Here is a 25,720-nt window from a genome sequence, read left to right as displayed (position 1 = left end):
AAGCAAAAAAGTTTGGGGACCACTGCTCTAAAATACCCAAGAAAATGTCCTTTATGCACTCTCTGTCACTGATAAGCTATTTGATTTGTGGATCAAGAAAATATTTTTTCCTTTGTCTTGGATCAGTTATTCTGGAAAACATCTGCCACAAGTATTAAAATCAATCACCTCCCTTGTTCATTACTTCAAGTTTTTCAGCCTTCCAAGGTTTATATAAAAAAAGAAGGCAAACATATTTTTGTTAAGTTGAAAAGTGCTTAACGATACATACATATCCTGGAATTAAATGCTTGTGATATGATCTGTCCCATGCACATTTACACAAAACCTTTCTAAAAACAAATAATAATAATTATATATTATTTCTATATATATGCTTACTGAGGCATAGTAGTGTAATATCACAGATCAACACAAACCACAACACTGCCATAAATGAGTACACAGGTCCACTCTGCTTAGACAGTTGCACTGCTGCACCAAAAAGCGTGCATAGGATTGATAAGTGTCCTAGTTTTAATAACTTCTTGCAGAAACACAACACTGCAACCTGGTGGACACTGCCTGTACTCCTAACAGAGAGCACGAGGAAACCTGAGATCTGGTCTCGCTCAATATGAGTGCACATTTGTTAACTGTATACTTTATGTACAGAAAATGTCTATAATTCTGCTTCCTCAGCAAGTTTAATCTTAACACCTACTTTCACACATGAAATACATTTTATTTTAATTCACTATAAAGTGCTATTGGACTGCTTTTGTGTTTTCAGACAAGCCTTTATATTTTCACACATTTTAAATAATGACCTAAAACATCCAAGAGTGCGAAATAGTATTTTTTTTTAATGAAAGAATTCAAGGCACTATTTATGCCTACACAATAAACATCAATAATCACCTTTATATGCAGAACAAAAATATATATATATAAAAAAGCAGAAAAAGCAGAAAATGGGGGGAAAACCTTTGTTGCCAATTACAGAATACACTCTGTTCAAGAACATGAGGGGAAATGGGGAAGTTTTTTCATAACATAAAAAAAATTATAATAATTACATTATTCCACCCCATAAATTATTAAACTTGTTAACATTAATGACTGATGGTCAGGCATTAATTAATAAATCTATATATATTTAATTTTCATCAGAAAAATTCAATTTAACTCAATTCCAAAAAAAAAGAAAATAATTGACAAATGTTCCACTGCCTGACCAAAACCCACATCATTTTAGCATTAGCATTTAAGCATAACATGAAAAGGGAAAAGCGTCCACTAATTTTGCAAGCTAGTGTCCTGTCCACCACCTTCTGAGATACAGAGAAGTTATTTAAGCATCTTAGAATGGGGGCATGTCCTATCCAGCTCTCCAAATGTTCACACACTGTATATACATGTCTCCATGAATTCATAAAGCTTTATGAACGTCAGCTAACATGCCAGTAAGGAATGTTTTCCAAGACCAAAGCCCAACTCTAGTAAGTGAAGGCTACACAGAGTTGGAGGAGTGGACGCCTGCCGTCTAACTAATAGCTGCTTGAAAAGAGAGGAGTGACAACAACAACAGTCAACACTTTCAGCTGTCCAACACTGAGTATACAAAAAAATCAACACTCATACACACCTTTTATACATTGCAATTCAATTTAAATGTTTCACTGTCCTCATAAATATACGAAATCTCAGACTAGAGACTATTCCCATTTTAACTCTTTGGCATTCAATACAAAATTCAGCCCTCCAATGTACACAAATGTACACAATTACTTTTACACATTTCTTGTTCTCCAGACCTTTTTTTTTTAAGTTATAATGACTGTTACATCTTAGAAAATAGTTTTAAATTGTTCTATATTCTTAACCACCTTGTTACCTACATGTATTATCTACAGTTGATAATGGAAAATTGCATAGACTTTCAATTCTCAAAAGCTCAAAAAAATATAAAGGACATATTTCGTATGTCTTGTATGACAACATAAAAAAGGAACCAACATGTAGCTAATATTTGTCTCTGATTCCAACACTGTCCACTGCCTTTGCATAATAGGCAGAAAAGTAGAACACTGACACACGAATCTTTAAGACTACATTCATATAAATTCAAACTATATGCCATACAAAAAGCTTCTTAAATAATGTGCCATGATCCTGTTAATCTTTCATGCAAGACTGTGCGTCCTGCCTTTCCAAAATCTGAGTTAGCGTTTAACACTTTGCTGCGCACTTCTGGATTATGAATCCATTTGCGAAAAATTGGAACAAAAATATGCAAAAATAGCTTTACAGTACAGTATATTCAAAGACACCCCTGATCCTATGGAAATAAAGATGCTGACAAGAGTGTTAAGATGTGCGTGTTGTGTTGTGACAGCATTTTATAAGACAGCTGAAGACAGGATCCTGTTCTCTAGATAAGTGTGAATTGATGTGCCTACCTCTCTCTCCATGAACATCTCTAAAGGAAAGCCACTGCATAGCCCACATGCAAAAACTAGCATATAGTACTTTATATACAAACCCCTTATAGCACCCAAGCTGCATGCAAGCAGTCTGCCAGACAAAAGCATTTCATCTAACCTGCAGATTATTACATACAAAACATGAATTACGTATATAAAGTATGAAAAATAAAAAAAATATAGATGACCAAGTTAGAAATCAAGTCGCCCAGTTTGTACATATAACTGATCTTGCTGAACTGAGCAGACAACATGGTTGTTTCTGCATCTACATGATGGAGCAGTTTTCAGGTTTAGGACCACCCTGTGGGAAAAAATAGAAAGAGAATTTTAATACTACAGTAAAAGCTACTCTAGTATAATAGCCAAATTCATAATAAATATAAGGGTGTTTTTAAATAGACAATTCAAAATGATTTTTTAATGTTATTATATATTATATTATTACAATTATATTATTGATTTTAAAACAGTATTAAAGGTAAACAAAGCATAAAACTAAACTAAATAATAATGTCAAGTAAGTGTAACCATATAATTAGCATTTTTCTCTGATGAGAATTTTTCAAAAATAATATTTACACATTTTTCCAAATTTTTTTTATTTTAAAATAAAATGAACAATTTTATGTAAATATTACATTGAATTATTTATTCATTTACTGCTTTATATAATAGCGATATGTACTCTGTGAGGGTACTGTTCATACTGTACCTGTCTGGGTTTGTCATTGCCAAATATAAAGTGGGAGTGGGAGTGGGAGACCAGGCCTTCAGGAAGTCCCCCTCCTCCTCCACTAGTGTAAGAGCGAGAGGCGCTAGAGACCCCAGAGCTCGCTGACACACAGGTGCCTGCAGCCTTGTCTGATGGCTGACCACATGAACCACAGATCACTGTGCGGCTACGCAGGTTATACTCTCCATCTCCACATGTACTATGAGCAGCCTACACGAGTTAAACAGTCACAAAAGAGAAACATTTTAAAGTTGTTCATGATAATTTAAAAAGGCTATGAGGATGCTTTGAAGATTCATATAGAGCTATATAGATGTGTCACTGTTTCATAAAAAAAATTAATTTGCTAAAAAAAATACATTAATGCATAAAACAGGGCTGGAAACATGCATAAGCCTTTTTTTTTTATTGCAATTTATAAATGAGACCTCAGAGCAGCCCAGAGTTTAACAGGTGATGCATCAGTAATATTGGTCCGTGGGGAAACACAGTGCTCTGTGTGTAGTTAAATGAACTAAACAAAGCTTTTTGTATTATAATTACTCGAGTTGCTCAAGAATTCGTTTCAACCCTAGTCCAATTGTATAAGGTTTAGGATAAAAAAAAAAGAAAAATGCTAATGTCAAAGAATACATACCATTTCCTCATCATCATCTTCCTGGAACAGTGTGCGTGTCACTTTCCGCATTGCCATCTCCTAGAGAAAGAATTAAAATGAGCAAAATTTTGGAAAATGTTCTAAAGTAAATTAAGTCCAAGATGTCGAGGGGAGTGGTTCATGCCGCACCTCTCCACTTGAGTTGACCAGGGTAGTCTGGAAGAGATCTCCACTTCCCCAGGAGTTCTGACCCTTCCATACCAGGTCAGAAGGAGGACTGTGGGTCCCCCCAGCTCCTGAGGCCCAGATCTGTCAACACAGAGACAAACAGAGACAGTGTGAGAACAATTTACTTGAGAAGACACTTTGTTGTTGAACATCCCATTAATGGCATTAATATGCATTAATATGCAGTTGTTCCTTCCCCTGTGCTGATGTAATAGCCTCAACACAGTCCAGAGTTTTAAGTCTTACTGTAAAGATTTCTCCTTTTCAGCCACAGGAGCATTATTGAGGAAGCCTATGAACACAAACGGTGTTCAGTAGCATTGAGGTCAAGATTCTGTGAGACTTAGTTAAGTCCTTTAACACCAACTTTGTCATACCATGTCTTTATAGGCCTTGATACAGAGGCACAGTAATGTGAGAACAAGTACAAGCCTCTTAGTTTCAGTGAAATATATATAACAGAGCGCTGAAGGTTTTTGTATGCCAACACCATAAACGTATGAAAGTCTTAGCTAACTTTCATAGAATCACATACAGTATATCTAACAACAGAATGGGCACCCTTTAAACAAACCCACAGGTGTTTAACTTATACCAGTACTCAATTGATCGAGAGAGAGAGAGAGAGAGAGAGAGAGAGTAAAAAATGTAAATACTGTATATAGTTCAGGTTTTTTTTACATATTACTGTGCTTACAAACTTGATTGTGAAAATGAAAACCCAGCATATAATACGCAAGACTTGATTTACACTTGGTGACTTTTTGACACCACTGAGAATTCACTACTATTGTGAAGTGTGTGATTAACTCACTGTAACGGTCTGTCCTGCTTTGAGGGTGAATTTAGGTGGGAACTTGAAAATGATTGGAGTACCAGAGCCCACTTGTCTCTTCACCTGCCAGTGGCCCAAAAGCTGGTCCTGAGAAGAGGAAAACAGAAACAGTAGAACAGATTATAGAACAGTGTGAGTGAAATTTAACAATAAAAGTATACTATGACGATATAAAAGATTTATATAGCGAGTTCCAAGTGTAGAAGTTCCTATGTAATAGGCTTTATTTAATTTATAACAACCCAAATTAAGTCAAAGTAAATATACTAAAAGTATATTTCAAATAAACATACATTTATTAATAGAACTTTGGAACTACATATTATAACCTTTTTTTTAATGTTTTTAATTATTAGTGTGAATTCGTCTTGCATCATATTACTGTGGACATTATCCTGGGGACTTTAAATGTTATTTCCCTCTTACCTGATCAGACTTGTTGTTGAGACGGACATATTTGCCCTCTAGATCCACCTCATCCACAGTGACTCGGCCACTGGCTGATGCCTGCTGGGAAATGCGAGTGCGTGTCACTGTTCCACCAGTCACGCTGGACGCCTCACTGTCTGTGTCATTTAGGCGCCGTTTTTTAGCGCTTCCAGATGAAGTGCGAGTAGTGCTGCTCTGAGCCATGCGGGTTTGAGTGTGTGCGCCAGAGCCTGAGGTACGAGTGACGGATATCACACGACCAGGAGGAGGACTTGGAGAGAGACGCAGCCTACAGGAAAAAGTGTGGTTAGTAAAAAGACCCACTGGTTGCACTCAGCTGAGTTCTATGACAATTTTCAGCATGTTAATATTCATCACATCCATTGTTTGTTTCTTACCTCTCTTCTTCTCCTTCTAGCAGTTTCCGGTAAGCACTGATCTCCATGTCCAGAGCCAGCTTGATGTCCAGCAGCTCCTGGTATTCATCCAGCTGCTGCTGCATGCGGTGGCGCATGTCTGCCATTTCCTTCTCCTTCTCCTCCAACCGACGGCGCATGAGATCTCTCTCGCGAGACAGAGACTCTTCCAGCTCACGCACTTTAGCCTCCCGGGCAGCCAGCTAATACACATGACAAATTGATATAAGAATGAATATATCATATGCAATTCCCTCTTCCAGCTCACTCACTTTAGCCTCCCGGGCAGCCAGCTAATACATATGACAAATTGATGCAGGAATGAATATATCTTATACAATTCCCAACATCATACGGATCTATAAGGCCGGATCTCAGTGCTCACCCCTTCCCCCAAATATGTTGGTTAAAATTTTTTAAACTGAATGGCCTGTTAATTTGTCTCCAAAAGCCAGTTGGTGGTGCCATTGAGCTACAGAGAGTGGTCTCTGGATCATGACTGACTTAATAATGGGACAAACCTGAATAAAAAAAACTCTATTGATACTATTGAATACTGAGCCATACTAGAGTGCAGAGAAAGTGCTTCTGTGACCATTTGGAAAAACACTGGCAGCACACAGAAAACCAGTGAATCAAACATCAATGAGTCTCCTCTTCCGTTACTCTAAAAATTCTTTAAAAAGATGTATACAAATAAATGCAAATCTTGTGAAATTAACTGGGTAACCAGTACATTGTGCAAACATAACACAGAACAAAAAGATAAAAAGAGGGAAGTAATTAAGAATCTTCAAGCCATTAAAATCAGAGTATAGACTGGATATTTTTCCTGAAGGTCATAAACTTACAAACAACAGGCTTAACAAATTCAACATTTTCAGCAAAACAAACTACAGTGGAACCCGGTTATCGCGCCCTCGGTTATCTCGACAACCCTATTAAGTCGACATTTTTGAAATGGAACCGCCAAATTCTCACTTTTTCTAAGCATTTTTTATCGGTTATGTCGACTTTTTTTATGTCGCCGAACCCTGATATCTCTGGCACAAGGGGGGAAAAATTTGCCATTTAACGTCGGTTATCTCGGTGGAGCCGCAGAAGAACTCGCGGAAGTGGCGGAAAAATCACGTCTTACAGCTGCTACAGGTGTTGTATTGTATACTGGTGAATCTCTGCTGTTAGTTAGTGCACATATGCCTTTTGTTGTTAAATGTTATGCGATGAACGGGAGGCAAAAGCCGCGCTTGGCGGCGCGGAACGTGGGATGAGCAGCAAAAGCATAGAATGAACACCGGCAGGATCAGGGGGAATCCGCGGTGCGCTTTGGGAAGAAAAGAGCAGCTGTTGAGAGAGTGCCGGTGGAAGGCACGTGCGGGATACACATGAGCGATAACAACGACCGCCGTGAACCAACATATACCAACAATAACGGACAGTGAGAGTGTGGAAGTTTAAATAGGAGCTGGTGATGATGCTAAACGAGCACCATATGTGCGCGATTGAAGCCGGAGCTTCGAAAGCGGCGAGAAAGCACCTGACACGCTGAAGGGGCGAAGGGGCGTGGCAGGTGGATTCCTGACAGATAAACATGTACTGTATGTATTTTTATAGCATGCCTTCATCAAACAAATCGCGCAACGCTGTTGTGTAAAAACCTTCAAAAACACGTGCATGCACATTCTCATTTATTAACGCACATCATGTACATAAAGAAATTTCAAGCACGTTAATATATTGCCGCCATATTGATTTTCGTTTATCTCGATCATCGGTTATCTCGTTGCTTTTTGGCGACCCCCTAGGCCATCAATCTAACCGGGTTCCACTGTATTTGCAAAAAAAAAAAAAAAAAAATGTGTGTTTATGTATTAGTTTATTATGTATTTATTTTGTTGGACAACAGTATATTTGTCTATAAGCTCTATAAGTATATAAATAGAGTATAGAGTATAGTATGGATTGCAGTACAGTGATACTGGTTATTTGAACGAATTGTGAATATGTCAAAAGATTTATGCGAAACAGTCAAGTAATGTCGTCATTGGTTTGCAGGATTATTAATCCTGAAAACTGGTTAATCTATCAAAAACATTTAGTATTGTGTATACAATTTTGTTTTAATCAGTAAGATTTAGATGTTTGCAGTGCTTGGCCAATCTAGATGATGTTGTATTTTAGAGGGTGTAGGTTTTCATAAATCTAAAGTTTTATAAAATATAATTTGGATAAGCAAATAGGTGTGTGCAATAAATCTGTTTATACAACATACTTCGCTGGAACAGCCATGTCTATTCAATAAACTGAAACTCTTGACCTTGTACTTGTTTTTATTTTATTGCTAATCTGTAATGATTACTCACCTGCTTTTGGAGCTGGGACAGCTGAGCAGACATGCTCTCCATCCTCACACGTGTCTGCTGCAGTTCCTCATGAGCTGCTCCAACTAGGTGACTGTTCCTATCGGCAGACTGACGCGCATTCTCCAGCTAGAGGACAAAACCAACTGTTAATGGCATAGAATTTGGACTGAGTCTGCATTTAACTCTTCTGAAGAAGAATCTGTGGAATAAGAACAACCACAGCCAGATTAGGCTACCTTGGCATTGAAGGTCTTCTCAATCTCCTCCTTGTATATGCGGACCTGATCCTCGTGCTGGCCACGAAGTTCAATCAGAGCCTCAGCTAGCTTGCTCTCAAAGTCTTGCGGTCTACCGCTGTCAATCTCCACCACGCGTGACTCATGCCTACGCTTCGACTCGCGCAGCTCCTGCAACACCAAAGGACCTCATATTAGAAACATTCTGTGCATGAATTATGATTGGGTGCGCTATTAAATAGCTCTATATTGTCTGTTCACCTGTTAGCTTATAGGGGATTAAAAAAAAAAGGTGCTTTCCACACTCACTACAGCTTTACAGTGGAGATCTTTAGACACAATAATGATTATAGAGCACTAACCTCAGCATAGATGTTCTTCTGGAACTCCAGCTCCTCTTTCAAAGTCTGGATGCGGTTCTCTGCATCCACCCTCCTCAGCATCTCATCCTGCAGCTGCTTCTTAGCATCATTCAGACTGCCTTCCAACTACAAATAAACACAATGTTTTCAGATTTTTACTGTTTCAAGTGAAGGGAGGAATATGACCATTAGAAACCACGAGAAAAACTTAGACAATGCAATATATTCTATTAATCCAAGCCTGTGTGAATAAATCATTGTTCTAAAATACACTCAAAAGACCAGAGAGTCTTTTCAAGAATTTTGTTCTCAACTACAGCCAACATTTATCAACTGATACAAGTAGACTACAAGATAACCATCTAGTATATAGTATGTCTACCTTGGCTAACTGAGACTTCAGATCCCTGACTTCAGTCTCCAGAGTCCTCTTCTCTCCCAGGGCTGTGGTGAGAGAAGCATCCTTGGAGTTGAGGAGAGCTTCCAGATCCTTCAGCCTGGCCAGAGCCGACTCCAGTTCAGCCTCTTTCTTACTGTTCCTACAGACACACATAAGCAAGACAAGAGGAAAGTTTATGCACAGAAGAAACCAATGAAAAAAAATGTTAACTGTACTTTACTATTGTATCACTTCGATGGTAATTGAGAACTGTTATATAATATAGCAATCAGAAATCCAATTGATTTCTAACCTTGTTTGTAGTATATTGTGCTTGTTTTTGTTGTTCTTAACGTTTTATTCTGTTTCTGTCACACATTCAATTTTTTCACATAGCCCTACTTATAAATGAACCCTCAGTGGAGCTCAGTAGGCTTGTTACATGTATAAAAATATCACAAATGACAGTGGATAGATGGCAATCGCTCCAGAAACCTAGCAATTTTAGCTGGCACAGGGTAAAATATGAGCATTAAAATTCGTCTCCGATAGATGAGCCGATCTCGAACACTCAAGTATGACAAAACACATGAGCTTGTAGGACTATTTTCCATAAGAGTTTGCAGACCTACCTTTTTTTGTGATTTTAAATGGTTAACTTCAGCATAGAGTCTGAACCTTGTAAAAAAAACAAAAAAAAAAAAAAACAAAAAACAAAAAAACTATAAAACATGACCTTAACTGCCCTTGCCATATTATTAACAGCCAGTTAAAACGCAACACCATATGGGTTTTACTGCCAGGCCACTTATTAAACTTTGGATAAACACCAACAAAACACAACACAAATGCAACCCATAATAGAGGCAAACCAGCTTAGTAAACAGATTGGGAAAAGAATTGCTGACTGGAGGAGGGCAATTTAGTGCCAGCATGGGATTGAATTAGGAAAAGAACCAGAGAAAGAGCCAGTGTGATGCTGACATGAAATGTTACAGCCCCCACAGGATTTGGCCCCACTGTCACTAAAGATAACCAGCTGAACTGAGATGTTTTCCAGAAGACAAACCTCTATCTCCCTGCCTTTTCATCTCCTCTGTTCATTCACAAAGATACATAAATATTTGCACAGAAATCTAAATTGCAGACACAATAATCTTATGACCAGCATGCAAATATACTCCAAGTGCTTCATTTAATTGTGACTATGGTTCTATCAATAGTTGTAATCTTACATATTATAGATTTCTACATGGCATGGTAAGGAGGTGCTGGGTGACTTCATGGTGATAATTAAAATAATCTGAGCTCTTCTATTTGTCATCAAGAAATGACCCAACACCTTCCCAACCACTACTGAGCCACAGCTACACTGCACCCCCCCCAGGCAGCCACAAAAAAAGCAAGCCAACAAAAAAAAAGAAGCAAAAAAAAAAAAAAACGAAGATAAAAGTAGAAAATAAATAAATAAAACCATGATGTTATGACTAGGTGGAGTTTGGTTGTAGTGTGTTGTGGATATTCCAGCATTTTCTTTTGATCAAAATCCATTAGGAACTTGGATTGCATTTGGAAACACGCAATGCAGGCTGAGACTTACTTTTGGTGGTCTAAAGAAACAAAAGCGCAGTAAAGAGTACAACTTGCTCCCCTGCTGACAGATTTGAGTTTTGTTCTCATTATACCAGGCTAAATGTTTTTAAAAGTGATGACTTATGTGATGATAAAGAGCAGCACTGTGAACCTAATTCTTTGCTTTTCTTTTTTGGGGGGGCTTAGACTGGAAGTCAAGGAAAGATCTCTGCACTCTGTTTGTTTGACAATGCTGCTCAGTGTCTTTTAAAACATATCTTGCTGCATGCAAGCTTCAGGTTTAAAGTTTGTTAGCCAGGAATTTGCATAGAACATCTTCAAACAAAAGCAGAAATTCCCCGTTACATAATATAATTTTATTATTAGGGTCTGCAAATTGTTTAGATGAACATTTTCCCCAATGTATATCTGCTTATCATGCTACATATCTTTTTTTTTTTTTTTTTTAAAAGATCACTGCCACAGTATAATCCTTGGATCAGGTCCACCTATTGTCTTTGTAAAAATAAAGAAAAAGCTGCCTATAAAGCCATTTCCTAGTTCCAGAGAAAACCATAAAAGCCCTGCTGCTGTGTAAATACTCCTCCTCTTTTCTGTGTTTGCTACTATTAAATGTTGGCCCTAGAAGAACACACTGGGTTGAGCTTGGAGTTTAATATTGCATTAACTATCACAATCTCAGGACCATATTGAATAGATTAAAAAAGACAATTGGGCTGGGAGAAAAAAATAAACAGAAGTGAAAAAGCAGAACAAAAAAATGGGTATTAAATGTATTGTGGTATTCTAATTTCTAATGTACAGACAGTATCATTAGCTTGTACATGAAGAGAACATGGCAGGAAGAACAAGCTGTGGCCATTTATTATCACAAAGGAAACATCACAGGGCATAATGAAAGCAAACAGAGAGAAGCAAAAATGTGAAAGCCTCTAGAAAGAGAGAAAGAGAGAGAGAGAGGGGGGGGGGGGGGGGGTTTGTTGTGTGTTTATGAGTGTGTGAGAAACAGGAATGTGTCCCAATGGCATTAATATCTTAATTCAGGTCTGTGATTAAATGGCCCTCACAATAAACACATTCTCAAAGCTTTCCTGTTAAATGCTGATGCCAGGAGGGATTTGACTGAGTACCGATCATGGAAATCCTGGCTACAATATCTTCAAGAACACTGGGACTGGGCTTTCCCCAAACACTACCGTTGCTATGGACTAAAATAGTCTTTAACCAACTACTGCCAACCACTGCGAGCAAATACACACTTCCCACAAAACCTCAAAACACACACTATTCCTCAGACTCGTTCAGGAATTAGGTGAATGGGTGTGTTCCCCTGGAGGCACCCCTATCATAAGGGATTCCAAGTAGAAACCTTTAGCAATCTAAGAACCAAAAAACCCAGAAGTGTCAGAAGAGTTGTGTAAAAATTCCAGCTAATCCAGATAAGTTAGGAAGTGGACTAGACAAGTCATGTTATAAAAACAATGTCATTTCCCATAAAAGGCCACCCCTATACACACACACACGCATACACACCTTCAAACACCATCACAAACTGCCACGCAAACACACTACAAGTTATAGAGCTTAGCACAAGCAACAAAAAAAAACACACAGATACAGATACACCTGTGCATGCGTGACATCCCGTTTTCTCTTAGTACCTGCATTCCTGTCATTCTTTTCTTTAACCAGCATTTATTGCACACACTGCCCTTCTGCTGCTGTCAAAATTCACACCGCCTATAGTAACGCACAAATGATTTCACACATGTCTGCATCCATTCTTCAAAATATGCAGGAAGCAGAAGCAGGATACTAATATGACTTGTTTGTTTGCAAACTTAAAAGTAAGGAGATTTCGGCACTTTTCATTGCACGGTTATTTCAAGTGTCTGCATCAACACTACAGTTAAACTAAACATAACTGACGTAGCTCACTTCTCATTCCTTGTGTTTGCCCGTGTTCCAGTGTTGGGTGGTGCCATGTGTGAGTCATTATATAAACAGTCCAGTTTTAATTAAGGGGCCTGCTTGCTCCCAGTGGACCTAAACACTTCCCTTCTTACCAAAGGACATCTCTGACTCAAAAACAGAGGGTTATATTCTTTGGATTATTGTTGAAAAAGGAAAAGGTCTTCATATAAACAGTCTGGAAATAGCAGCTGCACAAGTCACAAGCATGACCTTATCTATATAAACTAGGAGGTAGGAACTGAGAGGAGTTTCCAGAATGTTACATAAATCTGGGAAATATATACAAAATAAAAAGACTGATATAGCAAAAAGATGCTGGATATACTCTGATATATCAGGTTCAAATATTCAATGCATTTAGGGAAATCTTTGTAATCAGATACTAGGGACATACTGTCTTAATGTAGTAAATTTCACAAGAAAACCGTTTGAATCAAGGCAAAGGAATGCTTGCTCCGAGACAACCTGAAATCAGGGTGAAATGGAAGATTGGGCTACACATCACTGACAGTGCAATGCCAGAGATCTACAGGATAATGCAACTTAGATGAACACAGAATAGTGAAGTTTTAAAATGCTTCCGGAAACTTCATCACTTCATTAAATGTAAAAATATATATATATATATATATATATATATATATATATATATATATATATATATATATATATATATATATATATGAAATGACAGAGACTATTTACCATAACCTCAGACACACCCTTTAGATAGCAAGGATAAATCAGAAACACACGACTTTCTGCAGCAAGATTATTCGTCTCTTCAATTTTTAGGTCAATGAAGAAAAAACAGGTATTATAACATTAAGAAGAGTGTTAAGCATATGATGTGTGCACACTATTCTGGTGTAGATTTAAGGGTGTGTACTGTATGCTGAACTGAAATTTTCACCACCAAATCACAAACATTCTTCCCTCTTGCACCAACAAATGCCTTTACCCCTTGGCAGAGTCAGACAAATAGTAATAATTTGCATAATTTGATTAACACGTCAACACAAGCTGAAAAATTACTGAGAGCTTGTAAAAAAAAAAGTACACAAGTATACACAGTATGTAATGAACAAACTGTTACAATGATCTGCAGTGGTAATTTGTAGATGTTTAGAGTAGAAGTAGCCAGCGTGGCACTTTAGTAGTTGCACACTGTTCCAGATACCGGTGACTCACTCTCTCCTTGAGTCCACCAACTATAGCAAGACCACATCTTATGTAGTATAGTCTGTTATTTCATAATAAATCAAAGGGTTTCTACACAAACCCATAATACAAGCAGATTTTACATCCACTCAGTTCTGCTCAACAAAGAACTTCACACAGCTGGCTCGAGTTTAGAGTTGGATGGCAGCTCTGTCTCTGTGTTTGTCTCTCTCTGTGTGTGTGTGTGTGTGTGTGTGTGTGTGTGTGTGTGTGTGTGTGTGTGTGTGTGTGTGTGGTTGTGGTGGGGGTTGGGGGGAGCAAGCCTCCTCTCACACAACAAGCCTCATGGCACGGCCACATGAGAATCCATTCACACACAAACTACGGTCATACTCTCCAATGTTTGTGGCCAGGACTTCTTTCCAATCCTCACTGCAGCTCACCTACATTATACATTACATTAATGTGTGGTTTGAAGGTTCTTATTCTACTCATTACCTCTCAATTCAGATTATTACCAATGACAAATTAGAATTAATGTAGAAGCAGTAAAATGTACATCATGTATAACTGATACAAGCAGAACTAATTAAAATTCAAATATCAATTCTCAACACGCATCTTTCCATAGAAACTGCTAGAAAAGTGGAAGCAGATTTTGTTGGTTGATTTTTTTGAGCAGGAAAGTGAATGGAAGTTATATAACTGATTGAGTGAGTCATTCGAGAGTTCCCCTCATTTCAACCGCAATTAAATGGGAACCATGCTTTATTTGTAAATGTATATAAGTGTGTGTGTGTGTGTGCGCGCACGCACGCACGCACATGTGTGTGAGAGAGAATATTCTGGACCAAAATCTCTTTTTTTTTAATAATACTGAGTGACTGACTCATAGCTGCTTGGCCATTTATAGTTTACAAAAGCCATGGAAACTCTGATCCACTCAACTCACACACACACACACACACACACACACACACACACACACACACACACACACACACACACACACACACACACACAGGCTTAAAGCCTGCACAAACTTTCCAGTACGAGTGGCAAGTTAGACCAGCACTATAGACAGCTAAAATCATTCAACTTTTACCACACAAAATGTCTTTGTATGGTTCTTAAAACCCATCTGGTTTCCATTGCAGATTCATGAGAAACTTAGACTTTAGCTTTACAAGAGTGAGCACAGAATGCACCTCAGTGGAGCCTGAAGAACCAAAGATTGGCAAAAACAAAAGAGTGAATTGAAGGTTTTACAGGAAAGCGTAATCACACAACTATTCTGAGCATATAAGACTGACTCTCGGTCTCACCTTACACAACCTGTGAACATTGTGACAGGTGAGCTCAGATCATGATAATGTTGTTGAACCAGCAGCTAGCTCGAGGGTGCAACCACATACCCTTAAAAGAAAAGACAGACATAAAGAATTGAAAATAGATACGACTTTATTCAAATCCATTCCTATACTCATTTTTAGATTCACCCAGCCTCCAGCCCGATCTCACCACAAGCATCATGTGATCAAGCGGCCTTAAAGTTTTAAGAGTTAAGAAAGCATGTGAAGTGAACGGGGAGTGAGCCACAGTCATCGCTGTGTCCTTTTTAGGCCATGGTGTCCTGAGCTAAGCACCACAGAGTTGCGTTCAAAGCTGCATTCACAGGAATGTGTCATTCTAAGAGGTTATAAATAAAAATGTTTGTTCCAATTGTATCCATGTACAGATAATTTTGAACAAATGGATAATGTCTTAATTTGATTATAAATATATTTTATACAAGTTAATACTAAATGTGACTGTTTTTCACTACTGTAAATATACTGTATATAGCAAAGACAGCATTATTTAGTTAAATATGTAACGATCCAGGAAACAGTAGAAAATAGTAAATAGTAAACAGGAAAATGTGATAAGTGTTATTACACATGCATGTTCCCACTGATATGCCAACTGCCTGAAACTTAAAACGCTTCAGTTTCATTTCAGTGTTCATAAATAGTTCATAAAATTATAGCTAAACATTGCAGCCCCTTTCAGACATATACAGAGGAAATACTGCTATAGGTACATGTAATAAGATGACAAGTAATGTTTATAAATATGATGCACATGAAATTTTTCCTCAAAAAAAAAAAAAAAAAAAAAAAAAAAAAAGCTTTGTTTAAGGATAAAGTATAAACCGCCTCAGGTATCGCAGACTTTGATAAATACCAAGGCAACTGTGAGGAACTGAGATACTTGTCTGTTCATGTTGCTGGATGGATTTGGTTTAATTGTGAGCTCCCAAAAACAATGCCAACATTTGTTTGAGCCAAAAAGGTGCGAGCCCATATCAAGCAGCACAACCACACCCATGCGCAACATTTGAAATCTAAACTATCAAACACAATGAAAAGTTTGGCCATTTGTCTGTGCAACAAAAATGCTTGGCAACAGAATTCCATGGCATGTGCTGGCCATATTGTCAAAATGCCTAAATTTTTCTTCACTACAAGTCGACCACCAATTTTTTACGATTTTGTGGCAAACATACATTACACATAAAAATACACTCAATGGGTTATGGTTCATTCCACATGTGACAACATGCTTTAGTGGCACTATTAGGCTGATAGGGATTGTCTCCGTTTACTGAGTAGCGAGAGGTAGTACTTCCTACTGACCCAGTTTCATGTCAATATAACCTAATGTTTTGATCTGCATGTTTAGCCTGCATTAGCATGTTTGATGTTTTTTTTTGTTTGTTTTTTTTTTTGTGCTGGTTCCAAGTAAAGTATTATAATTCCACAGCCATGCAAAAGGTATTTAATGTAGTAGCCTACATTTTATTTGTATTTAATTTAACAGTAAAATGATATTTAAAGGCAAAACACACAGCATCACTCACTATACATTGTTGTGCTAGCATGTTCTTTACTAGCAGCTAGGTCAAAGTAAGCCAGTGCTGATTTTACCCCCTAAATTATAAACGCACATCTGCCATCCTTTCACTCATCTGCCATGTGGTTAGCATTGGTTTAAATACATCAGGCTACAAAAGAGCCTATTCTGATAACCACAGGTTAAAACTGACTCATTAACAGCACCTGTCTCTATCTCTCTCCTCACACTTATGGTGCACACCACCAAAACATAGGGCCCACTGTTTGCTAATAATCAGGGAAGGCATATGCTCATGTCTGGTGTGGGGTAGTGCAACAGTGGGCACATATAGACGTGTCATTCATCTATTTCAGGCCATGTGTTCATGACTTGCTACTTCACAAGGCCAGAGTTACAAAGAAAGTCAGTGTAAACTGATCTCAGCGAGGGTATCTGAAAATGACACTGTGTCTCCAGGGGGGTTCCCACATGTTTACCAAGCACTGAATCAGCCTGATTATTAATTTTCATATACATTGTTTTATAGTTTTTAATTATATGCATTTTTTTTATGCATCTAGCCTTAAAATGAACAATACTACTGCACAAACAAAAATGATAAATGTAACAAATGTAATAAAATACTGTGTCTTTTATAATGCTCTACAAATCAGTATATATGGGTATATATGTCAATCACATTATACAGGCCAATCAGTGCGTCAAAGTGTAGATTTGATACATTTAATACCATTTGTGAACAATTTACATTTACACACACACACACACACACACACACACACACACACACACACACACACACACACACAGAAAATAAAAGATAAAAGCAAGAACATTATCCTAATAAAATGTCCACATTTAAAAACACAGTGTATTAAATATTTCATTGTATTTTATCATTGATTATTAGTACTCCCCTTTTGACATTCAGTTTTTAACCCAAAAAAACAGCCCCTTTACTCATTTAGGTGAGAGGTTTCGTGTACTGGGATCTCATTCTGAGACAGTCTGCTTTCCTTATAGCCACAAAAAGGCTGATGAGTCAGAGCTCATTCCAGTCAGCGCCAACTCACACACCCGTGGTATGGTTGCAGCATTACCACGGCAACCAAACACTCCCAAACAGCAGCAGCTACTGAAAGAGAAGGTGAAGGAGCTGAGCGTAAATCAGCATCACGGGATAACTGATTGAGGAAAGCTTACCGGAACATGCGTCACAGTTACTCTGGGCAACGATGCATTGTGTCCGCTTGTGTCCATATCTCAAAGACTAACCTTATCATAAGAAATAAGCACTGCTGTATAATCTTAATCGCAACTTATTTACAAATTTTTCTGTTCTACATTTAACTTTAAATAAATACTTCATCAACATAAGCATGGATGTTTATTATTAGTAAAACCCAATAATCAACATAGAGCATGAAGACAAAATATTATTCTAAATGTTTAAAAGTAATTATGGTGTTCTGCTTTATTATAATTATAATTTAAATTGCTATGTTTCCACACGTACATTTTTAATTGTCGGATGTGTGCAACATGGCGGATTTTGGTGCTTGATTTGAGACTTGCCGGATCAGTAAAACAAATGCTTAGTTATTAAAAATAGTTAGTTTGGTAAGGTGTAGTTTATTATTTTTATGATTAAAGAAGGACGTTGTGAATAAATGTGTTGTTTTGAAGGTTTAATTGTTGCCTCTTTTATATATTTTCTCTTATAAAAATGGTCAAACAGAAATGCATGCGGATAAAAATTGGTGACGTAAAAATGAATAACACTTTAATTTTGACAGCCCTGTAAAAAATAAAAATAAAATGTGTTTATATATATATATATATATATATATATATATATATATATATATATATATATATATATATATATATACACACACACACACACACACACACACACACACACACACACACACACACACACAGAGAGAGAGAACCCCCGATGATTCGTGGTTCGGAACTCGCGGCTCGGACAATTTGAGGGTTCTCATTCGGAACCTAACAGCAAGTTACGGATTATTTAAAAGAACCGAATGCTCAGGAATGTTAGAAATAACATTTTAAAACTATGTATTTGGTCAAATACTGTACACCATTACGTTTATAAAGTGACAATGTCTAAATGAATTCACTAAGGTAACATAGGGGCTGCGTGGGTCAGACCAAAATTCACGGATTTTTGGTTCCAGGGGACCACTATGTGCGTGTGTGTGTGTGTGTGTGTGTAATTATATATATATATATATATATATATATATATATATATATATATATATATACACACACACACACAGAGTGGGCCACGCCTAGTTTACACATCTAACATACAACACATCTAACATCAGTGAAAGCAGAACAAACTCTGCAAGTAACGATGCTGGCAGTTAATAAATGAATTGTCATATGGCTCCTAGTGTTTCCCTAATCTAATCTAGTTGCCATGACAGTATATGATCCACGTTGGTTTTGCCATTTCTTTCAGGAGGCGTCAGCATTTATAATATTTACACAGCAAGTAAATATATCAGAGCTTAGCTGTTTCTAAGGCGAAAGGGAGGAAAGAGTATGCAAATCACAACACAAATATTCCAGTCCCTTGCCTTGATCCCATTTAACCAGTCACAAACTGTGACCACCAAAAATCTATAAAAGCTTCTTAAGGCTTGGCATTGATGCAAAAAAGGCGTTAATCATTATTCCAGTACTGGACTTGATAACTCTTATCAAAGAAGGTCAAATATAAGGAGTAGTGCAACAAGAACATCAACATTACCCAACTGTAGAACAATGCACTCCCTGATAAACAAAATGTAATGCAAATAAAACAGCGCTTAAAGCCCAACAGTGTTAACAGCTACCCGCACAGCAGATCACTCAAGTTGGTTCAATTATTTAATACGTTATTCAAATGAAAAAGAATTAGCACATTCGGGTAACCACGACAGGGCGCGGCAAGACATTGCATCTAAATTCGTTATTGCCATACTGCTCGAGGTTGCTAGACAACATACCTTTCGACCTGACATTACAACTCTGCTGCTGGAATGTGTGTTTGCAAATGACTCAAAGCTTTGCAGGGTGGGCAGCTCGTACATATTTCCCCTTGGGGATTAAGAATATATATCTTTACCTCTGCAACCTTCTCTAACAACTTACATGTTAAGATATAGTAATCATGTGCGTGTAAAACATGAATGGTGAAAAATGCTGAGGTGTAGAAATCAGGATTAGTCTAGGTAAAGCGCTGAAGGCACTGTGTCTGGGTACAGAATTCCTGCTTTAGGGAATTCCTATTTACATTTTCGTGTCTGAAAGGAGACTACAGAGCAGAAAAAGCAGGGGAATGTGGGTTGCTCTGTGAACTAGTCTACTTGCTCATAATGTTAAATTAATCACAATGGCCAAGGTAGTAATAATAGATGCAATGAATGTACAGACTTCAAAGCATAGAAAAACATTAACTCAGGTAAACATGGAATCTGTTAGATCAGTGCTAAACATAAATTAAGAGAATAAATAAATAAATAAATAAATAAATAAATAAATAAATAAATGACAACTAAAGTTGGTAGATGACAATCTATAAAGCTTTCTGAGTTTGTAGCAAGATAAATGATTAATACAATTCTAATCTAACTTAGAATTATAGCCATCCAAGAAGCCAAAGACTGCAGACTTCACAGTTGGAGAGTATCTGTTGCATGTATTAATACCTGGCTTTTAGCTCCTTGTAGTCCTCACGGATCTTGCTGAGCTCTAGCTGCAGCCGGGCTCTCTCCTTGGCCACCGAGTCGAGAGTTTTGCGAGCATCCGCCAGCTCATTCTCGTATGCTGCCTTCATGCCGCTCAGCTCCCGGCTGATCTCCGTCTCCGACTCCGTGATGCGCAGTCGCAGGCCTGCATTTTCAACCTCCAGAGAGCGCACCTTATCGATGTACACTGCTAGACGGTCGTTCAAGTTGCACAGGTCCTCTTTCTCCTGCAGGCGAGTAATACGCGTGGGCGAGGGCATGCTGGATGCCCCACCACGGGTTGTTCGCTTCTGAGCTGGACTCTCCATTACTGGCCTTGAGAAGGGTTCCGAAGACTAGAGCAGTAAAACTGTGTGGAGAAAAGAAGAGTGAAGTGGGGTAGAATTGTACTTTAGAACTGATTGGATGATGGACGAGTGCAACAACATTTTACGTCTACTCCAACACAGCTCTGTGGAAGCCAAAAATAAATAAATAGATCTGTTTTTCCAGACAGGATTACTCGAATTATGCTTAAAAAAGACTTTAAAAAGAATTGTGAATAGTGAATCACAATTTCTATTTAGTCATAGACTAAGCTTATTGCGTATTCATCAATGTGGCCGATTGCTGTTCTGAGATTAATTCATGACCAAGATTCAGTCATTAACTGCTCCATATGTTTCACTACCTCCCTGCTCTGCCCATCCCTGCCACTCTGTACCACACCCATTTACAAAAACTTATGTGTAAATCTAAAACAACTTCTTAACTGTTACATCAGTCACAAACATGAAACAACTTCACACGCAAGTTCAAACTAATTTCTAAGCAAACTTCAAACGTGCACAAACATTTACCAGCATAGCATTTAATAGAATATTATGACATTAAGTTCATTATAAAGCAAAGACAACTGTGAGAAAAGCGAAATAGTTTCATTTTCAGTCCATTTTACTTCATTGGACAAACACTGAGAAAGTCCTTAAAGCAATTAGACACTCCCCCACCACACCCACCATCCCAGAAAATGTTCATGCTAGATAGGGAAAGCACCCTCAGAAGGGCAAAGGGGGGAAAAAATCCATCTTACACACACTAAAATACTTAAAAAGCATTCCTATTTTATAAGCAAACATAGCTTTGAAATAATTGTTACATGTTTTTACCTGATCGAGGGAAGTCTTGCAGAGCAATGCTCTTGGAGATCAGAGAGTTTGTGGAAGCTTGCTGTAGCTGCTACTTCTCTCTGTAGTGAAGGAGTTTCAAAGTGTCTGGACTGCCTTTTTCACTCAGTCTCTGGCCTTGGCTCGCTGCCTTTCAGCCCTTCCCTAACAGGAAAAAATGAGAGAGGGAAAGTAGGTGGGACTGGAAAAGGGAGGGCGGCACCATGAAGGAGAGCAGATCCTTGCCGTTTTCTATCTAGCATTTTCTCTCTCCCTCTTCCTCTCATTATTTCTCCTCGGCCCAGTTCTTCAGGTCTCATTTAGTTGTTTTGGTTAGTTTCTATAATAATAATAATAATAATAATAATAATAATAATCCTATTATGAAAGTGAAAGTTCTACAAGTTGAAAAAAATCCCTTTTAGTCCTTTGCACACAAAATTATTCTTCAGTCCACCTTAGGCAAGCCTGCAATATACAGTATAATCGCTGATCGTCCAAATATACACGCACAAATAAAGACTTTCCATAAAATCCATATAAAAACATACTAAAAAACCCCATCTGCTATATATCCGTTCAAAATAATGAAGATGTAGATACAAGACACAAACCATCCAGTATATAAAGTAATTCCCAGGCAGGCCACTTGTGAACACAATATTTATTGCAGAGGGGTGGCTTCCTAAAAATGAACTGTCCAATCAGGTCTGTAAACAGAAGAAAACTGACAGAAGTCTGGGAGGGTACATGGATTGTGTAGCAAACCAGTATTTTTAACTCTGACTTGCACCTAACTGAAATATTCTGCTCCTCTCCAATCCCCTTCACACACTTGGCTTTTAACTGACAATATGATGCAGACAAAGTGACAATGATTTTTAGTCAGCCATTGAGCGTTAATTTCTCAGCCAAAAAAGGCAGTGCTCATGAAGCAAACACTCGTTTGTATCTGAAGGCTCTTGAACTGGGGATCAGAGTTATCAGTTCCTGCAACGAGAATCAGAGGATGAATTAACAGAAAAACTCTGCAGTAGAGTTTCTAACCATGGCACAGTTAGGTGTATTCCCTGCATTAAAAGTCCAAATGGTGATGCACTGAATATCTTTTAGCCAGGAAATCACCAGACTTTCTTTGTGAGTACCAAAGATAAAGGCAGCATAGTGGTGAAATGGGTTACTGATTCAAACCTGAGCTGGGATTACTGTCTGTGTAGAACTTTCCATGTTGTTCCTATGTCTGTGCAAGTTCTTAGTTTCCTCCCATTTCCACTAACCATGCCAATGGGTGGATTGGCTCCAGTAAACTGGCACAAGCTAAGGTAGGTGGAGCCAAGCTTCAGAAAGCATTCCTCTCGTTGAATGACAGCACTGAAAATTATGGTGTAATCTGCTATTGTATTCAATCAACCTTAAAGTTTAACAGTTTGTTTTTTAAAGGCTCACCACCATGGTAAGGAGTAGTGAATAATTCCCCTATGATTCTCAGGTCATGCCTACCATTATTACACACACATCTCTGTTCTACAGCAGGGTCGTTGTTCCTCCAGGCATGTCTGCACCCACTGCATTCTCTACTACACAAGGCTGAGGACTCTTTCAGGGTGAATCATCATCTGACTTAGAGCACACTGAAGACCATTCTCAGACAACAATCATCACCTGAATAGTGGAAAAGCACCTTATAGAGACTTCAGAAGCCAATTACCAGAAATAATCATATGTTTAAACGACTTATCCACCAATGAACAACTTGAAAATGAATCGTTAAAATTAAGATGAACTTCAATGGTGTCCACGATTTATTCTGTAGTTAAGTTTCCATCAGAATTCATCAAAATGTTTATCCAATCAACAGCTTCCTGCTTTGCCCACAATTCTGTTTCAGTACCAGCTGATTAAGGTGACTCGCTTCAGCTCTATCTAATGAAATCAATGCGTCAGTGCTTCCATCCTTTAATCCGTCAGGCTCTCTTACCTCCTTATTTGTATACTTGGCTCAAACAGATCAGCTTCCATGATAATTCCAGCATCAGCACCAACAAGCGTGTCATCTTGCATCTCTTACTAGTCAAGCCAAACATTCGACATAGCTACATCGATTAAGCTGCACTGCATGCTGCATCCTTGAGTCCAATGTTTGTAGTCTCTGCTACTTCAAAGTTTGACACTGAAAGTCTGCACAGAAGTGAACAGTGATATCTACACATAACTTTTGGTTGAAGATTGTTGGATTGTTTCTTTTATTAAACAAATGCATCTATGCAAGCAAGTTCCCCATGTGACCTCAGAATAGTATATAATCACTACCTTCTTATGAGAATAACAAAAAAACACCATCTAACAAATGTACACTATTATAGCTATGCATAATATTTCTAAATAGACGAATGTGTCTTGGGATTTTTCTTTTTTTTATATAAAATGTTAATGCAGAATGAAACAATATGCTGGGGGGTTGACCTGCCAAAAATCCTGTTCATTTTAAATAATGTTTTCTAATAAATCACAGCCTGGGGCTGCAGAGTTTAGCACAACTACAAACACAAACACAAACACACACACACACACACACACACACACACACACACACACACACACACACGTCTTCAATATAATAAGAAGAAATCATTAACACGAACATGAGACTTTCCCTGGGCCGGTTGAGTCATGCAGGAGTTTAAAGTCTGATTTCTCTAGAACACTAGAAACGTTGTATTTGCGCAAGGTTACATTATATATGGACGAACAGCTGAGTCATGGAGCAGGAATGAAAATCTTTCCAGATACTTTCGCAATTCAAGTACAAAAAAAAAAAACAACTGACGGTACAAACCCGAATTTGGTCTTATGAAATACACATTGAAGCGTCTGGAAAATAAAATGCATGAACTCACGGGAATATCGTACCTAAATGTGGTAAAGTTTGAGAGTGTGTAAGCTGCAGCATTCCTCCTCGCTCCTATCAACCGAGTGTGACACAAATGCTCTTCTCTTCCCTCTAGTGGACATTAAAAACACTACAACAAAGGAAAATGTAGGATCAGGGACAAAATCGAAGTCTGAACCTGTTATCAATCTGTTTTTCTTCTCGACATAGAATATTCAGATTTCCATAGATTCCCCTATTCACCTAAACTTCCCAAAACGTTACCTGTAGCCAATGATTCCTAATCAGCAATGATCAGAATTGAAAACAATTAGGTTTGTTGCTTTGAGAGAAAAAACAATACAAACCCTCCCAAAATTTGCAATGGTTTTAATGGAAACTGTAATGGTCCTGTTGGCAATTCTACTGGTGGCTTGTTGTATCTAGGGAATACCACTGAGGACCAGTAGAACACCTTTGGCAACATATTGGAATCCACTGCACACCTATTTAGTATCCCGATTCCAATAAGTTTCTACAATGGTTTGATAATAATAATAATATAATGATGTACATAAACACACTACATAATGGAAACCATTTGCTCGTGGTTTTAAGTATGAACAGCTGATGGTTTTTTATTCAGAAAACACTTTCTGTGATCTGTGATTTTTTTTTTTAGCAGAGTGGTTTCTAGATGGGCATGGGCTCTCAAAGAAAACAGAATAATGGACCCATTTGAAGCCACGTGGGTTTAATATGGAGCCAAATGAAATATGTATATGGACACCGCTTGGGTGGTCCAAAAGCCAGTATTTCCTAAGTAACCTGTATAGGACCTGCATAGACATGTTGATTGCATACTTTTCAGCACAATGCTTTATATGGAAAGGGCCATACTTACTCAAATAAATAGTCTAATTGGTATATGACTTTTTATTTGAGATATTATTTTAAAATTGGTAACTCATATGTCTTTCAAACAAACAAAAATACAGTAACAACAACAACAACAATAATAATAATAATAATAATAATAATATATTTATGCTTTTGCTCAAGTGAAAAATTTGTGTACTTCTACAGCATTTCATTAAAAAGATCAACTACTGGCAAACAAGTGTTAAGCAACAAAATAAACACATTTTAAAAAATAATAATTATATAAATGGAAATAAACATGTATAGAAATGTATACTACACGAACACTGTGCCTTTAATTGATATTACTATAATATAAACAGTGACAGCAGCTGTGCTGTG

General features: G+C 37.7%; 1 protein-coding gene across 3 annotated transcripts; it reads right to left on the bottom strand.

The window, feature by feature from the left end:
* Window positions 1–825: 825 nt before the first annotated feature.
* On the bottom strand, window positions 826–24,576 carry lmna (lamin A). Of its 3 annotated transcripts, none has more exons than XM_046846716.1 (14): window positions 24,499–24,576; window positions 21,592–21,753; window positions 20,405–20,792; window positions 9,051–9,207; window positions 8,669–8,794; window positions 8,307–8,477; window positions 8,071–8,196; window positions 5,690–5,910; window positions 5,289–5,580; window positions 4,842–4,949; window positions 3,989–4,108; window positions 3,839–3,898; window positions 3,181–3,411; window positions 826–2,769 (listed from the first exon to the last, which is right to left on the bottom strand). In XM_046846716.1, the coding sequence occupies exons 3-14, from the start codon at window positions 20,749–20,751 to the stop codon at window positions 2,734–2,736; spliced, it is 1,995 nt and encodes a 664-aa protein (XP_046702672.1). In that variant the 5' UTR covers window positions 20,752–20,792; window positions 21,592–21,753; window positions 24,499–24,576; the 3' UTR covers window positions 826–2,733. The 3 variants fall into 3 exon arrangements, with proteins under 3 accessions (XP_046702672.1, XP_046702673.1, XP_046702674.1); XM_046846717.1 differs by having other exon boundaries at window positions 24,486–24,535; XM_046846718.1 differs by lacking the exon at window positions 24,499–24,576 and adding an exon at window positions 23,567–23,738.
* Between the last annotated feature and the right edge of the window lie 1,144 nt (window positions 24,577–25,720).

This window comes from Silurus meridionalis, chromosome 4 (genome assembly GCF_014805685.1).
Source record: "Silurus meridionalis isolate SWU-2019-XX chromosome 4, ASM1480568v1, whole genome shotgun sequence".
Taxonomy (NCBI): Eukaryota; Metazoa; Chordata; class Actinopteri; order Siluriformes; family Siluridae; genus Silurus; species Silurus meridionalis.
This window is presented reverse-complemented; position numbering and strand designations above follow the sequence as displayed.

What these genes read in the sequence shown, in the direction of transcription:
- lmna (XM_046846716.1), bottom strand. Translation starts at nt 20,751, where the DNA reads ATGGAGAGTCCAGCTCAGAAGCGAACAACCCGTGGTGGGGCATCCAGC. An exon ending in AGAAGACCTTCAATGCCAAG is followed by an intron (nt 8,197 to 8,306) that starts GTAGCCTAATCT and finishes TTTGTCCTCTAG; the next exon opens with CTGGAGAATGCGCGTCAGTC. An exon ending in AAGATGATGATGAGGAAATG is followed by an intron (nt 3,412 to 3,838) that starts GTATGTATTCTT and finishes TAACTCGTGTAG; the next exon opens with GCTGCTCATAGTACATGTGG.